The sequence below is a fragment of the Drosophila santomea genome, unplaced genomic scaffold (genome assembly GCF_016746245.2).
Source record: "Drosophila santomea strain STO CAGO 1482 unplaced genomic scaffold, Prin_Dsan_1.1 Segkk6_quiver_pilon_scaf, whole genome shotgun sequence".
NCBI lineage: Eukaryota > Metazoa > Arthropoda > Insecta > Diptera > Drosophilidae > Drosophila > Drosophila santomea.
The window spans coordinates 296,209-314,570 of NW_025319002.1; the positions used below are offsets into that span (position 1 = coordinate 296,209).

The 18,362-nt window shown below is 40.5% G+C and overlaps 1 protein-coding gene across 3 annotated transcripts in view; it reads left to right on the forward strand.

Annotated features, from left to right (window-relative positions):
* Nucleotides 1-18,362, forward strand: part of LOC120457663 (unconventional myosin-VIIa-like) — a 419,197-nt gene that overhangs the window by 262,552 nt on the left and 138,283 nt on the right. Inside the window, exons 7-8 of one of the 3 annotated variants that reach the window (XM_039645159.2) lie at nucleotides 12,730-13,304; nucleotides 13,873-14,115. The exons of 1 other annotated variant lie outside the window; for it this stretch is intronic. In XM_039645159.2, coding sequence (XP_039501093.1) covers nucleotides 12,730-13,304; nucleotides 13,873-14,115 — 818 coding nt within the window. Of the gene's footprint in view, nucleotides 1-12,729; nucleotides 13,305-13,872; nucleotides 14,116-18,362 lie in introns of those variants that run through there. One more of the 3 variants, XR_005617072.2, reaches the window with a different exon arrangement.

Sequence of the window (18,362 nt, forward strand, 5' to 3'; positions counted from 1 at the left end):
ATACAGTCTGGGATCGGGTGACCTTTCGGGTGGTTGGTTGGAATAGTACTTTCTTTTTATGTAGATATGTATATATTACACGGTCAGCAACGAATGTTAGGGGTACTGCTATGCGAAGACGCTCTTCGGTCAAAGCTAAGTAGTTTGGCTTTTACAAGATTCCATACTGGACCCAAATAGCACATACGAGTTATATATAAAAAGGTCGGCTTGCACTAACTTGGTTATTATTAAAACAGAGTCTCGATCATGCTTTTGCAGAGTGCAGACGCGGTTTTACATCGCTGCAAAGTTCTTTGTGCTGAGTCTAAGGACAAGTCTACTTGCGTGGCAAAAATCTTATTTTTTGTGATCCGCAAAACTAGTTGCGGTGTCAGAGATTGCTTTTCTCTGGACGGAAGTTTTAGACTCATTGATAAGACTGTTCGTTCAACAAAATATTCCATTAAATGTCGCTCAGATAATTCCGTTTCATTTCTGACATCAGACTGAGATGCGTACAGAGCAGTATAGAATTCGCTTATCTTAAAGGTATAATTTCATACCAGGCCACTGAAAGAGGAAAGAACCAACCGCATAGTAATCCGAGGTGTACATTACTCTATACCGGATGAGGACATTAAAGAAAGCCTTACCTTACTTGGCCACATAGTTCGGTTTATCAATAGACTACTCAAGCTACTCTTTGTTGAATTAGAGCCTGATTAACCACAAGGAGATACATGAGCTTAAGACGCTTTGTGTCTGTATTCCACACAAAGCGGATAACGTCATGCAATGCAATCGGTGGCAAACCTTTAATCTCACATAAAAAGAACTGCCATAAGAATGTAATCTGTGAAATATGTGGTGAGCAACATGCCATTGAGGGATCCCTACGAGAAGTCCATCCAGTAAAATGAGTAAACTGTGGCGGTAATTATACAGTAAGCTACAAGGGCTGTCTCGTCCACCAGCAGACAGTAAGTCAAGCCCCTCCCCTTCAAACAACTATTGAGTCAGCTGCACCAAGAGGCATTGCGCTTACATACGGGATTGTTGCCGGTGGTTATATCCAAACCCAGTAAGCAAGTCAGCAGCAATGGACAAGTCACATTAGAAAGTAGGAACCGGAAGCCAACAAAGCGATCACAACCTGCAGACGCAACAGACAATGCAGGACGCAAATCCAAGGCCACAGCAACATCAGCATTCCCAAATTTAGCTACCGAATTCAATGCAGCAATTGCGATATTTTCATAACGATCAGCAATGACAGCGATCTGATGAAAAAATGTCAGTCCTCGAAACTCATCTTGACAAAATGTTCCAAATGATGATGTCCTTGATGTCACTCTCCTAATATCTCTACACGAACTGCACAATCAATCTCTGGTCTTTTCCCCGTTCCCCGTGTGTGGAACGCCAACAAGGCACTGGAGCTGAAACTTTTTATTTAAAATCATCACATTGATATTATGTTGGTCAGCGTAACACACTTCTGCACTCCAGTTGTGACAATGGAAAATCAAAGTGCTCAATGTGTCGCTATCAAGGTTAAATTTCTAATTGCTGGAGACTGGAAGTCACACCATCGACTTTGGTGCTCTCGAAACACTACCACCAGTGGAAGAGTTTTGGCGGACTGTATCCACAGTAAAAATATCCAAGTCCTTGCAACTGAAGGGCCACGCATTGAGTAATGCGTCGAGTAATACTCGAGCGCCATCATATGTTTTTTGAAGCTAAAAATATCGAATTTGCCACAGAAAAATGGTGCACACGTCTAAAAAACTGCTCACTATTTACGACCACAAACAAAGTGTTCGTGACACTTATGGCTTGTTAGAGTGGGCGTGGCAAAAACATTTTTAGTAAATTGGTAGGAATTTACAAGACGAACAAAAATATTAAAACATACCATAACATTTTTTAAAAGTGTGTGTTCGTTCAAACTCTTTAACATGATCCTAACCATTTTCTTTTTTGAAATGTTAATTGAATTCTTACCCATTATGAAATTCCTGCATATTTGACTCTGTTATCGTGTTCATGTAAGCTTAAGCCAGTCGTTTTAAAACTCTCGCACACACCATACTTCTCGCGGAAATCTCGTTGAAACTAAAGTCTATACACTACTAAAACTAATATCTCATACATCACAAAAAAGATTTGTGCATTAAACATTTTGGCGCCTAACGTGGTTTAGAAAACCATCAACCATCTCCGCAACTGTGTTACAGGATCCGCCTTTCAAGTTTCTGTAGAATATTATCTACTGGCATTGGATAAACTGAGATCTCGGCTGGATATGTCGGCACTTATATTCGTGGAAGCGGTCACGTCAATTTTGCAGCTGCAGCCAGCTGGCTCATCCAATTACCACCAGTTATTCAGTTCGTTATCATATTAAGGATCTGATGCGATTCTTATGTACGTTATATCAGAAATGTGTGATCAACAAACCAAAGGCAAGTGGAAAGAGTCACTGGACTACGCTATTCTTCAATCCTGCCAATTTCTTATGTCGAGTGGTCTTTTTTAAACGCAAAGATCAGACAAACTGCGCATATATCGTAACTTTAACAGCCCACATAACTCCTCGTTTGCCCTTACCAACAATGTTTGTTCCTAGCGCTGGCAATCCGGCTGATATTGTGTCACGAGGCTCGACCACATCAGAACTAAAAGCGTTTACGTGGTTCTAAGGCCCACCCTTCCTAATTGGAATCATCTGCAACTTGGCCAGCTTCATCGCAAATCGTTGACTTATATTCGAAGAATGAGCACGTTCAGTGCAACAGTGGTTAAAAACCATGTTCTTAAACAATTGACCAATATCAGCTCGTACATTCGCTGTTTACGAACAAACGCATACGTCAGCCAAACCCCTTGCCAATGTTTTATCACCTGAAGAACTTCGGCGTGTGTCGTTCTGCATTATTTGAATGTGCAGCAACAATCGTATCCTGAAGATTATCGATTACTTCAGCGATCCATGCCACTCAAAGTAGCTTGAAGTTCTTAAATCTATTTATCGACCGATATTATTGTACCGATATATACTCATCGGGGTCGGAGGACGACTACACAACGCCGACATTCCGGAATCCAAAAGGCATCCGATATAGCTGCACACACCCATTTCGCCTAGACTTACGTTCGTCATATGCATCTGCGAATTTGTCATGCAGGACCCAAAGCACTAGTTATTCGCCTGGAATAATCAATCATACATGCCAGAGATTAAGCTTGTCGAATCGTACGTTCCTGCATGTCTTGCGTTCACTATAAGCTCAAACAGGGGAAACAATTAATGGAAACATTACCAATCGAACGACTACAACCATAACAACCATTCCAGAAATGCGGTTTTTAATTTTGTGGACCGATTACGCATCAGAGAAAAGGGTCCAACAATATCGTATTTAGCCGTCCATATTTGCATGGCAACCAAACATGCCCAAAGGCATCTGTTGCGACAAAGGAACCAATTTTGATGGAGCTGCCTATCGCCTTTAGAATCTAAGGAAGTTTTTGTAGGACAATTTCACTTAAGAAACTATATCAACTTATTTTGCTACCGATTTTGCAAGGTTTCATTTTATTCCTCCTAGGGCTCTGGGGAGCGGCCATGTAGAGCGCAAAGTGCTTTTTCTACAGAACATTGACGACTTTTAGATTTACGTTTGAAGAACTTTGCACTGTCACAACTGAAGTAGGAGCCATTCTTAACTCATTCTTAACTATGTCTTCTCAGTCTCCAGATCCCAGCGATCACGGAGCACTTACTCCAGGCCATTTCCTGGTAGAAAAATCTCTTCGTGCTCTTTCAGAACGCATCATCCATACGTCAATGCTTACAAATCTGGAACGTTTCGACGCCGTGACTGAATCCACTGTTTTGGCAAAAATGGTCAGCAGACTACATAAACGAGCATCTAGGAGGGGATAATGGACGACACTATCATCGTACATTGGGGTGGGCGCAATAATCCTCATTCATGACGATAATCTTCCGCCCCTACAATCGAAAATCGGACGCATCGAAGGGGTCATACCTAACAAATTTAATTTAATTCGAGTGACCCAAATTCGAACCAACAAGGGATCTAGAGATCTGTCCACAAGCTAGCCGGGCTGCCTATTTTTTGCTGAAAGTGGATACATTCAATAGGGCCGGGATGTTCGCTCAAACTCATTAACACGATCTAACCTCTTTATTATTTAAAATGTTACTTATTAAATTATTTCCCATTATGATATTTCTATAGATTTGACTCTGCTTACTCTGTTTTCATGCTCATGTAAGCTCCCCTATGTTAAAACCAGTCATTTACAAACTCTTACACACACCATACTTCTCGCGGAAATTTCGTTGAAACTAACAACGTGTTAATTAAAAGTCTATAAAACCCCAAGACTGATATTTCATCAGAATATTTATACCCGTTACTCGTAGAGTAAAAGGGTATACTAGATTCGTTAAAAAGTATGTAACAGGCTTTTTTTTTTTTTTTTAATTTTTTATTTTTTTATTTATTTATTTATTTTGCAATCTGTCTTAGAACTATGACAATAAGCAAATTATATAGCACCTAAAAAATACTTGACAGGACTGCTTGAGCTCCAATGAGCACATACAATATATATACATATTTACATTTATTTACATTTTCCACTTAAATTTAACTTTCGAATCTATGTGACAAGTCTAGCGTGTGAAATCTTTTTAATCGTCTAAGACTGCTAGTATTGTCTAATAGACCTATTGCCATTATGTTTTCGTGGTTGTGTAGTCTGTTAATATACCTCGTAGCATTTCTTTTTATTTCTTCTTTAACCGTAAGTAAGTATACCAAGGAGCACCTGTTATTGTTCTAAGTGTCATGGACTGAAACCTTTGCAATATTTCGATATTTGAGTTACTTGCTGTTCCCCACAATTGCATCGCATATGTCCACACTGGCTTAAGGATTGCCTTGTATAAAGGAATTTTGTTCTCTAAGCTGAGCTGGGAACGTGGACCTAACAGCCAGTACATCTTTCTTGTTTTTGCCTTGAGCTGCATTTGCTTCGCTTTGATGTGCTGCTTACAGACTAGTCGTCTGTCCAGGTGTACTCCAAGGTATTTCACCGTTTCACTAACGGGTATGTAGGTCCCATTGAGCATTACAGGAGGACAATTCCCAGGTCTCAGGGAAAATGTGACTTGAACTGACCTCTGGGCGTTGACCACTATTCTCCACTTCTCCAACCACGCTTCAATTAGACCAAGTTCTTCTTGAAGTAGATTGGATGCTTCGTGTGGGACATTGCCCGTGGCAATGACTGCCGTATCATCAGCATATGTTGCAATTTCAACAGCATCAGTTGTGGGCAGATCAGCTGTAAAAATTGTTTATAATACTGGACCTAAAACACTCCCTTGTGGGACTCCAGCGTGAGCAGTATGTAACCTGGACGATTCGTCGTATTCGTGCACATAGAAGACTCTGTTTTTCAAGTACGATTGAATTATGAGGAAATATGGTGCGGGTAGCCATTTTTTAATTTTATAGAGAAGCCCTGCGTGCCAGACTTTATCGAAGGCCTGCTTGATATCAAGGAATACCCCTGTGCAGTACTTTCTGTACTCAAATGCATTGACGATTGTATGCGTGATCCGATGGCATTGCTCGATCGTTCCATGTCCCCTTCTGAACCCAAACTGGTGTTCGGGTATGATGTTAAGTTCTTCCAGCACAGGCAACATTCTTCTCAAAAGTATTCGCTCAAATACCTTAGAGAATGTCACCAGCAAACTAATGGGACGGTAAGACGAGGTGCAGCCTTCCGGCTTGTTGGGTTTAGCGATCATAATTACTTCCGCACATTTCCATTGACTTGGGAAGTATTCAAGTCTGATCATGGCATTATAAATATACGTCAGCAATCGGATGCACTTCGGCGGGAGATTTCTGATTGTGTTTGCACAGATTTTGTCATATCCTGGTGACTTTTGCCTATTTAACTTCTTTATCTCATCTTCTACCTCTGTGAAGGTTGTTTGGGTTATTGGGAAGCTCATCTGGCAGGGAGATTCGAGAAAGTGATGTACCTCATCTACGAAGTCTGGGTAGTTTTCCGGATTTGGCTTAAAAACTGAGCTTAAATGTTCTGCAAACGCCTCAGCCTTCTCGTCATTGCCCTTGCACCGTTGGCCTCTGCTGTCGACTATTGTGGTAGCTCTTCGGGTTGGTCCTTTGAGATATTTAGTTGCTTTCCAGATGCTATGGTCAAGGTCGCTTGTATATGGGTCAAGGTTTCTTAGGTATGCGCCTGTTGCTTCATTTTTAATTTCCCAAAGTTTGCTTTTTAATTGCTTTGCTGCCCTGTTGAACTTTCTTTTGTCAACTGGACTTCGCGTAGATTGCCAAATTTTTCGAAGTTTCCTTTTTTCAGCAACTTGTGCTCTCAGGTCTAGAGGTAGAAATGTGTGTCTGATTCGATTTTCGTTTAGTGGTGGTGTGAACATGTGTCCAGCTGCATGGATTGAGTTGGTAAATGCCTCAATTGCAAGATCAACTTCGTCACCTGATTTAAGCGATATGTCTAGGCAAGTTCGGTCTTCAAGCCAGTTTTTAAAAGCACTTATGTTCGTTTTTGCATTTATTATTCTATAAGGCTTCTGCTTGAAACAAACTGTTTGACCATAGGTCACAATGATCGGAGCTAAGATCAAAATTCTCTTCTACTTTGAACCTGGTTTGTGGAAGACCAGAGTGGCGTGGGGCGTGGCAAAAACTTTTTTTGGCAATTCGATAAAAATTTACAAGACTAATACAAAAATGAAAAAATATCAAAACATTTTTCAAAAGTGTGGGCGTGGCAGTTTTGGCCGGTTTGTGGGCGTTAGAATGGGCGTGGCAACATGAATCGAATAACTTGCGCTGCTTCTATGTCTCTGGAGTCTGTATGCTTAATCTCAACTTTCTAGCTTTTGGAGTTCCTGAGATCTCAGCGTTCATACAGACAGACGGACATACGGACAGACAGACGGACATGGCCAGATCGACTCGGCTATTGATCCTGATCAAGAATATATATACTTTATATGGTCGGAACCGCTTCCTTCTGCCTGTTACATACTTTTCAACGAATCTAGTATACCCTTTTACTCTAGGAGTAACGGGTATAAATATATTCTTGATCAGGATCAATAGCGGAGTCTATCTGGCCTTGTCCGTCCGTCTATCCGTATTAATAATATTAAAAAGTATCCTTTTTTTTTTTTACTTTGCTTTAATATAGTGAATCTTCCTGTGTAAGATCTAACAATAAGTTTAAAAATCTTAACAATAACAAATTTTTCCAACTGTTCCTTGATTATACGACCGAAAAAATTTAGGTTCAGATAGGTTTCAATACGGAATTGTAGAGTACTGTACTGTAGAGTTTGTACTCCCAGGGACCTTGAACGGCTTAGGATAGCTGTATCGTCGTCAAACGTGGATACCGTAAGGCGACTTTTTGTAGGAATGTCGGATGTATAGATGAGGTATAAAGCGGCCTTGGCCGTCAAGCGAGACTCTGTTGAATGCTTGGGATACGTCTAAAATTACAGTAAAGCAGTTCTTATTTCTGCTGTTATTCGATTCACCTGCTCAATGGTTCCGTGGCTTTCACGAAAGCCAAATTGATGAGCTGGGATTTTGTTGTGGGCGCTCAGATGAAGTTTAAGGCAGATTAGCATGCTTTTTTCAAATAGTTTCGAAATACATGATAGTACTCTGATTGGTTTGTAAGATGTGGTTCTTACCAGGTTAGGAATCATTATGATGATTGATCTCTTTCATCGTTGTGGGAAGTAACCAAGTTTGGTGATTGCATTTAAGAGCTGCAGAATGTGGTAGCTCGATGATCATTCCCGGTGTTATAAGGTGATTTTTTCGGGCTAAGATTGTCTTTAATAATTTTGGTTATTTCTTTTGGACGGAATACAATTGAGGTGTGTTGCTGGTGGGAGTTAATGTTTGAGGACGGTAGCGCGAAAGTGCTAAGTAGAAGCCCAGCCGCCTGAGGGATTACCTATCGGCAAAACGGTTTCAGTCGGTGGACGAAGAGTCGATTGGGCTCTCCACAGTGATTTATGTTTTGTGCCTGTTGAAGAAAGTTGATCTATGTATCGGCGCCGAACGTGTTCCTCGTCTTGTTTGAGAGCGTTGGCCAGTTTAGCTTTTGTTTTGCAGATGGAGATCTGAAAGATTGCCATTTTCTACGTAAGCGTCATTGGCAGTATTCGGCCGCTAGTGGGAGGTGAGTGTTGTCCTCCATCTGTATGTTGATAGATGTGGCCTGAAGATGATTTTTAGCGAACTCTTTGAAGCAGTGGTGGTTCATACGGTTCTTTATAAGTATGCCGGTCCCAGTGGTCAGTGTTTTTTTCTTGTTGCTCAGATGGCCTTTAGTTTCGTTGTGTATCTAATTTTGTGGTGGTTGAAAATTTTGAGTTGGAGGCTTCATACCTGATTTTAAAACGTTTGCAAATGTTATCTGGGTACTGGGTATAGGCCAGGAAGCGAGACTAGTTGCTTTCGAAACGAGAACTTCAGGATATGATTTCGATGGTGTCAGCTAATCTAATTCTTGATGTGCCCGAGCCGTGTTCTTTCTTTTGTGAAAACGAGTGTTAGCTTTTTGTACATGGGAAACCCTCTGTAATTTGCTGTGTGATTACCAGAGAGCTGCAACGAGTCAAACATATTTGTTCATACTCGAGTACTGATTTGGACTCTCAATGATTCCTTCGGTTTGATTCATGTATATGAATCGAACGTGCTTTTGCACGTTCACTATTGTAGGATACAACCTAAAATGATTCTCATTAATACTTGAAGCGTTTAAAAGAGTTCGGTTAGAACATCATACTAACTGAAAGCATTTACTCGAGTTATTGCACGTGGTTAGATTGGTTAAACTTTTGTAAAAAATAAAATAAAGTGCGGAACATATACCTTAAGTGGTGTACGCAAAGGGGGAAGTTCCTTATGGAATATATTGGCCGAAATAAAAAATGAACATGACGAAATTGTGCTCGGCTTCGTTTATTGTCGCACGTGCTCAATTGTGCTAACTTATAAAAACGGCCAAACCTCAAACTTGCATAGGCATAAGTGTTGCAAGGCCATGAATAAACCAATTTCGTTAAAACAAATGTCTGTTAAAATAAAAAACGGAGGCTACCAAAATTGGGTCACCAAAGATTGCCGACCGTATTCAGCTGTACAAGGTGCTGGCTTTAAAAAAAAATGGTCAAATTTTGTATAAAGCTGGGGGCAGATTACGGAGAGAATATTGACTTGGAAGACCTTACACCCGATCCAACAGCCATATCGAGGATCGTGCAAAAGGACGCAGCGGAGAAAAAAAGACAGCTTCGAGGGGAGATTGGAGAAATTGTACGCAGCGGAGGAGCATCAGCCACAATTGATATGTGGACGGATAAATATTTTCATCGAAACTTTCTGGGCGTCACATTCCACTACATGGTCGACAACAAGTTACAAGACACTGTGCTCGTGATGAAATTAATGGATTTCCAAAAGACCACCAGTCAAAACATCTCTAAAAAACTGCACAGTATATTTGAGAAATTTGGAGTTGACAATATAGAGCCCATTAAATTTGTGAGCGATAGAGGCTCAAATGTTATTAAAGCTCTACAAAATAACATTAACACATTTTAGAAAACGTTGAAACCATTTGGGTGGTTAACTTAAATATTTGGCAATAAGTGGCCTTCTTTTTATACCCTCCAGCAATTAATATGAAAGCAACTGAGCTGGATGAGATACAAGAATTTTGTGCATCGCTTGTTTTTTCAAAAAAGGCCAAAAATGCCATTAACACCCTTAACTCCAACTACAAGCTCAACATTTAACTTTGACTTAAATAGCCAGACGGATGCTTTAAGCGAATCTGATAATTTAGTTTCATCTTCCTCAAACGACGCCTTTTTCTTTGCGCAATTAATATAAAGTTTGGGTTAACCAAAAATATAAACTCCAGACGAAGAGGTAAACAGATACGCGAAAGAAATTGTGGAAATGTCAAATAGCTTTAATTTGCTGGATTGGTGGACTTTAAATAAACCAAAATTTCCAAATTTGTTTGAGGTGGCCATGGACATTCACTCAATGCCAGCAAGTAGTGCCGCAGCTGAGAGATCCTTCTCCTTAGCTGGAAAAATAATAACAGAAAAATGCAACCGACTTGCACCTGGCTCAGTCGATAGCCTAATATTTTTAAATTCAATTTATAAAAATTTCCTGCCATAAAATAAATATATGTAAATAAATAAATATATATATTCCTGAAGTTACTTTATTATTATGAGAATCGATCAGTTTGCGCTTCATACCTACAGTTCATACATTTTTACTCGAGTATAACTCAAATGATTTGAATCAAACCAAATCAAAACAAATCCATCAAGACGTTCAATGCAATGGAACGTCGTACGACTTTAGCCGATCCCCTTTGATAGCAACCGAAGTAGCCCATACCGTATAGCCGAGTCTGATTTCCTACTTCGTGCACAGTTCGCTCTAATTCAAATCAGTTCGACGCTGGGCATAATTATTGTAGCGCTTGTGGCAATAAAACTAGTCGGCAGGCAAGAAAGGCGGTGGCGCCATCTACATGTCGTTCCCGTAACGAGAAAAGGGGGCAGACGAGGAAAGTCGGGAGAGAACGTTAGGATAGAAAGAGGCAACATAGGCATCTGTCAGATCTCGGCAGACACCGTAGGCTCGGCGGGTGAGAGCAGGGATATCTTCCCAGTAACTTCAACTCAACGCCAGCTTTCTTTTCTGATTGGGCTGCTCACGAGGAGAGTTGGGCGCTAAAAGAAATTGGAGACGTTACCAAGTGGCAGTGAAAAGAAAATGGCGAAGCACTAAGAAGGGAAAAATCCAGCCAAAAGCAGCGCTAAGTCCAATTGCAGGGTAAGCGAGGAATAAAAAACAAGTGCGTTTTGGGCGGTGGTGCAAGAGGTCTTTTGTTTTATCCATATTTGGCGCTTAGTACGAGATATAACATCGAGCAAAATACGGCCCGACATCGAGCGGAATAGCGATCGAACTAATACCAAAAATAAAGGATTACTCAGCCCCTGGAGGAGCGGATCGCTGGCCTCCCGAATTCTCGCAGCGAGCAGCAGCGGAAATCTTATAAAAGACAGCTTATTAATTAATTAATCCCTGACCTTTCGCAAGGTTTAAGTTAAGAGTCGGAAAGTCAGGAAAAGGGGCCCCAAATAGTTAGATCCCAATTAGCGATACAAATTTTTCCAATTCGGCCGGAATTTTTTGCGAATCAGCGGCGCGGGAAAAGCCAAGGATCGAGAGGCTGATGGCCGTCAGATTTTGGGCGTGGCAATTTTTTTGGCAATTCGATAAAAATTTACAAGACTAATACAAAAATGAAAAAATATCAAAACATTTTTCAAATGTGTGGGCGTGGCAGCTTTTGGCGGTTTGTGGGCGTTAGAGTGGGCGTGGCAACATGAATCGGCAAACTTGCGCTGCGTCTATGTCTCTGGAGTTTGTATGCTTAGTCTCAACTTTGTAGCTTTTGTAGTTTCTGAGATCTCAGCGTTCATACGGACGGACAGACAGACGGACGGACGGACAGACGGACATGGTCATATCGACTCGGCTATTGATCCTGATCAAGAATATATTCGGTACGAATACGATCTCGTGTGGCCATATTTTTGGCAGCAGTAAGATGCACGTTTTCTGGTTCAGCTCAATCTTAAAGAGTGGTTGCGGCTGCCTGTGCTCTTCTTGCGGATGTAAATGAGGGAGGTTTTATTTTCTTCGGTTCATAATCGTCGGGGTTCAGTGGCACGTCCTCAGTGTTGTCTGCCAGATATATGATGATGATATTCTTGCTTATATTATTCGGCTTGTTTCCTACATCGGAATTTTTGGGCCTACGTTTTCTCTTGATTCCAGTCTGGATGGTTGACCCAACTATTTTGTTTTCGTTTTGTTTTGCATGTAGTCCAGCATTTCCGTTTAGTTCTTGCGCGTTTGTGACTCAGTGAGAGCGTGAGCAGGTGCAGCCAACGATGAAATTAAGCTGGCTGTCGATATTGCTCACGCTGTTGTTGTTGAAGATAGCGTTTGTGTCGGAACTAGAAGTGCGGGAGAGCAAGAGCGCGCTCTCTTATGATTTGTTGGTAAGCACCGGTTCGTCGGGCTATGGTTTATTGACCGCACGTTGTCTGCGATTGCAGTTGTCGGCGAGATATAAGAAAAGTACGCGTTGTTTCGTTTAATTAAGAGACGGAGATCGTCTTGCGTGCAAGTTGTGCGTCTTGCTCATAGTTGTATTATTTAATTATTGTTTTTATTTAGATGAGCGATCATGCATCGCACTGAGCGTCTCTTTCGCTTTCGATTATATATTTATTTTATATTATTTATTATTTAAAAGCATTCCATTCACTAATCAACCGAATTCAGAGATGCTTAAACAATGTTTTAATATTTTTTTTATTTTTTTTATCTACCGACTTGCCAAAAAATGTTTTGCCACGCCCACTCTATAATTTACTTTTTCTATTTATTTTTTCCTATATCTATAAATATGCCAGAAAAAATATGCATGTTTATGTCCCTATTTATATAGTTATTAGGGTCGGAAAAGCTTCCTTCTACATGTAACTCGCACACTTAAAATATATTTTTTTTATTACAGGAAACGCCAAAACAACAAGAAACGACAACAGTTCTAGGTTTGGTAAATTTATGCAAGTTTGCTTCGACGACTACAACTGTATTAAAGGATGCGTAATTCAGGATTACCTGCTCGAACAATCTCGGATAACATTTCAAAGTGAAGGGGAACGAAACTATAATATAATGTATCAGTTAGTTGCTCAGGGACAGAAAAATATCGGCATCGCAAAATCCTTTAATTTAAAGCCACCTGAGTTTTACAAATATCTAAATACGTCCAATTCTGAAAAAATAAATATGCACTCAGAGTCAAAGAAGTTTGATGCTGTTACCATGGCGTTTACGGTTTTACAAATTCCGCAATTTGTTATAGATGGCGTTTTTAAAGTGCTTAGTTCCATTTTGTGGCTAGGTAATATAGAGTTTATAGACGTTGATGGAGAAGTCACCGATTTTTCTAGTTCAGACCAAGAAGTGATATCGATTATATCAAACCTTTTGGGACTTAATCGCTGTGACTTTAAAAAGGTTTTATTAATTCGCCAAATAAACGTTCGGGGAAATATCACGGAAATTCCTTTAAAAATAAAAGAGGTAAGTATCATCAAGGGTTAGCTTTAATTTAAAATTAAAATAATTCTGTCCAATGTTGCCAAGCATTGCAAGGTGTAATTTTAAAACGGCGCAATAATAGTCAATAATAATAATAATAACGCTGCGAAAAATACTCGGAGAGTAAAAGGGTATACTAGATTCGTTGAAAATATGTAACAGGCAGAAGGAAACCTTTCCGACCATATAAAGTATATATATTCTTGATCAGGATCAATAGCCGAGTCGATCTTGCTATGTCCATCTCTCCGTCCGCCCGTATGAACGTCTAGATCTCAGGAACTACAAAAGCTAGAAAGTTGAGACTAAGCATACTGATTCCAGAGACATAGAAGCAGCGCAAGTTTGTCGGTTCATGTTGCCTAGCCCACTCTTAACCGGTATATATAAGTAAATAAGTAAAAATATAAGTAAATTGTATCTAATAGTCGGGGAACTCGACTAAAGCATTTTCCCTTGTTTTATTAAATTTAATTTTCCATGACCTGTTCCCATGTTTTTCAGAAATACCTTTATTAATATATTTCTTTATTAATACATTTATTTGTAGGCTATAGAAAATCGACATGCTTTGGCAAAAGCACTGTACTCAAAAACGTTTACATGGCTGGTTTCAAAAATAAATAGCTGTACAAATCCAGGACAAGATGGCGCAAAATTTCTTGGAGTTCTCGATATATTTGGATTTGAAAATTTTTCTCATAACTCATTTGAGCAACTATGCATTAACTATACCAATGAAAAGCTTCACAAATTTTTTAACCATTATGTTTTCGCCTTAGAGCAATCAATCGTGAGTACAAATGTATATACTCGTACATCTTCACCAAACAACACAATAAAATAATTATTTTAAGAGTAATGGTAGTTCCATGCGATGAAAAGCTATATAATATCCATAAAAGAAATTGTAAAACAAGATTCATACAAAAAATTCATACATTAAAATTTTAGTGTGTTTTTGTTGTTTTGTTTCAGGCATTGCATATTTAACTAATTTTTAAATTATGGTAGCTTTGACTCATAAGCATGTTAAGCTGATATGTCTTATAAGTTTAATGATCATTGTTTCAAAGTGTACACAATATTCGCTTTAACTTGATCTCAGGCGTTGATTCCATTAATGCCAGGGCTGTGATTCACCCCTGGAGCTGTCACATCAGAATTTTAGAAAAGTGATGTCCCCGCTACTATGCATGGTATATGTATATCTAGCTAGATAGACCCCGTGTGCAATAATCGTTTTGCTGCTTGCAAAAGCAATCGGGGCTCTAGACCATCTGAAACCTATTAAAAGTGCGCTGTAGGTTTTTCAAAATTGTTTTGTCATGTTGACGGAAATTGACAAGTAAAATAATAATCAATCATTTTAAAAAAGTGTGAGTGCCAATTTAATTTGAAAAGAAAAATAATTTTACAATTGTCAATTTGATTCAAAACGTTGCCGCGCCCACTGTATCGCCCATAACTGCTATGCCAAATTTTGTAATAACTGTTTTTACTTTTATTTTAATAAAAATAAAAAACAACACATCAAAGTATGGCCGTGTAATTATACCCGTTACTCGCAGAGTAAAAGGGTATACTAGATTTGTTAAAAAGTTTGTAACAGGCAGAAATAAGCGTTTCCGACCATATAAAGTATATATATTCTTGATCAGGATCAATAGCACAGTCGATCTGACAATGTCTGTCTGTCTGTCCGTCTGTCTGTCCGTCTGTCCCTCCGTCTGTCCGTCCGTATGACTGTCGAGATCTCAGGAACTATAAGGGCTAGAAAGTTGAGAATAAGCATACAGACTCCAGAGACATAGGCGCAGCGCAAGTTTGTCGATTCATGTTGCCACACCCACTCTGACGCCCACAAACCGCCCAAAACTGCCACGCCCATACTTTTGAAAAATGTTTTGATATTTTTTCCTTTTTGTATTGGTCTTGTAAATTTTTTATCGATTTGCCGAAAAACTTTTTGCCACGCCCACTCTAACGCCCAAAACTGCCACGCCCGCACTTTTGAAAAATGTTTTGATATTTTTTCATTTTTGTATTAGTCTTGTAAATTTCAATCGATTTGCCAAAAAACTTTTTGACACGGCCACTCTAACGCCCACAAACCTCCAAAAACTGTCAGTGTTGAAGACTCTCCTTCGCAACTTCACTAGCTGAGTAACGGGTATCAGATAGTCGGGGAACTCGACTATAGCGTTCTCTCTTGTTTTAAATTAATGTATATCTAACTATGAGTTGCATGATCCCCACAAAGTATTATGTTCTGACTATAATAGATTCTATCCTATTATCTCTAATTCTGACTTTCTGCCGTTCTTAAAGGATCAATACTAACGTATTTAACAAAATCTTAGATCTTACTAGTATATATATATATTTCTTCGTCCTTTACTTTTTTTTCAATCGCGTCTATCTTCCCGCGATGCGAGCCGTAAGATACACGTCGTTTGGGCGGGAGGTCTGGCCGTGGGACTCGCACGAAATAAAAAAAAAAGGCCTTGACAAGCAGTTTAGTCCTAGTGACGTTCGCGCAGCAGGGAAGATTTTAATTTTCCTACCGTAAGGCATTATAAAAAAAAAATCAGAACCACACACACCTATCAACACTAATAAGTGCGCAAATTTCAACGGCAATGCGCAGGTTTCGGGAACGCCACGCGAGGATTGCGGCGTTGACCTTAAGAGCGAGAGTGGTGCAGCCGGCCCCAATGGCTAGTGGAGCACGGAAGAGGACAGCACCAGAATAGATGGGGCAGCACGCAGCCACTAAAGAGGCTTACGAGAACCCAACGGTCAAAGTAACAACGGCCCAGACAGTAGGTGAAAGAACCAGAATAGCGCACCACAACGCGCAGCCAGACATCTGCACGCGGCGTCCCTAGCACATACCAACGCAGAAGCGCGGCCCAAAGCATCGGATCCTATCACGCCAGCTCCACGACCAGCAAGCGACAACGCCTGAGCAACCCAGCAAGCGGGCGACCGACACCAGGCCTCGCGATCGACTTTCGCACAGCCGCACGATCTGCCGGAACACGGGCAGGAAGAACGACCGGGACCCTTGCGTCGACCAGAGCCATCACCGGTTCGGGATATATTGAATATCCACTCGGATGAGACGAACGCCTGGGGATGGCAGGTACCAGCAAGGGAACAGATCTAAAGGAGGGGGTAGTCTGACGCTTAATGCGCACAATAACATATAAGTTTCCTAAGAACGTAGAATAAGAGAAATTCAATGAAGTCGATAGTCGATAAGAGAAACACAATAAAGGCAATAATAATGAAATTAAAGTTGAGAAACATACCATAAACCTAACATTCGAAAAATACGCGCAGTAACTCGCAGCATTATCCCGACACAGCAACAATCACCGCCCACGAAACCGCCCCGGTCGTTGGCATCAAAGTGACAGCACTGTGTCAGCACAACGTATTGATTACGTAGCGACCCACACTTACTGCCGACGTTGCCGAACGGATGCGACAAACAAGTCGCCAACGAAGTGATCACCCTATTCCATTATTTCCATTCCCATTCATTCCTATCATAAGTCAGCATTGTTAAACTTAAGAATTACAAATAAAGTCAGTCTGATTTCTACCACGAAAGTGTAAGGAAGCGTTCTTATCTCATATTCACGAGGACTTACTCTACCCCCTACTCTACCTCCATATCATAACTCGCGCGCGCGCAACAGCCAAGGAGAAGGGGCACACTGGTCTATCGAGGGGTGGTCACACTAATGCGTATAAAATAAAGAAAGATATGCGGGCACACTACGCCACGCCGGAGCCCTATATAAAGCGGGTCACCGCCTCGATAATCATCAGTCTCCGCCGGCGATCGGCGAAACCAGTCTGGACTGGTGCAGCAGCACCAGCACGGATAAAGGAGAAGGAGGTAAAAATTGGTAATACTAAGAAGGATTTAACTGAACTATCTCTTTCTCCCCTTCCTATACATATTTGGAAGACCTAAGGGCCTCCCAACCTTCTTACCTCTATACGTATTTGGAAGACCAAAGGGCCTCTCAAACTTCTCCATATTTGGAAGACCTTAGGGCCTCTCAAACCTCTCCATATTTGGAAGACCTTAGGACCTCTCGAACTTCTCCATATTTGGAAGACCTCAGGGCCTCTCAAACCGTTCTCCATATTTGGAAGACCTCAGGGCCTCTCAAACCATTACTCATAACTGGGAGACCACAGGGCCCCTGGATTATTCTCACCCATAGATCGACCGAGGGAGGCCAAAATCCCACCCGAAATACCCACTAGGAGCATCCCTAAGCCACCCGAGCATTTTGTTGTAGTTAAAAATAATAGAAGAATTTTATTGATTAATAATTATATAATAATTAATAATAATAATTATAATAATAGTAAAATAATAACTAATCATATAAATTTAAAATTGGCACGAGAGTATATGCATATATAAAAAAATATAGAACATTGTTCCGTCAAACTTACCCCAGTTTAATCCGGAGCGATGAGATCTCAACGCGTTGGATCCTGGGTGTTGCTACTGATAAGAACATATATACATTCGTGCACCAATATTTTTTGTAAACTGAGCATTAACGTAATATCTTTTGTAAATTCTTATTAGCTTTAATAGTACTAGCAAAATTAATATGTCGGCGATGAACTCCAGGGTATGCTGCACACCTAATATCTCCTCTTTGTGGTCGACGACTTCCGCGGTTTTGATCACGTTGGCGTTGTTGTCGGAGGCTTTAGACTCCTTGCCACCCATCTTGAGACTTCTGTTGTATTGTAGGTTTTCTTCAAGCGTGCTCCTTGTGTTGGATCCTTCCAGACTACGCCCTGTTATTCTGGGGGTTGATGAAGGCCTCTCTCGGCACTTTTCCTTTGCCCAAAGTTATTAGCGCGTTAAGGCAGTCCTCATTTGAATCGTGAGGATAAAGTCTCGAAAAAAAAGGATTCTCGGGAATTGAGTCCCGATTACTGTTTCTCGAGTATTTCTCGAGTTCGGGTCTTCCCGCATATTCACTTTCGGGAATT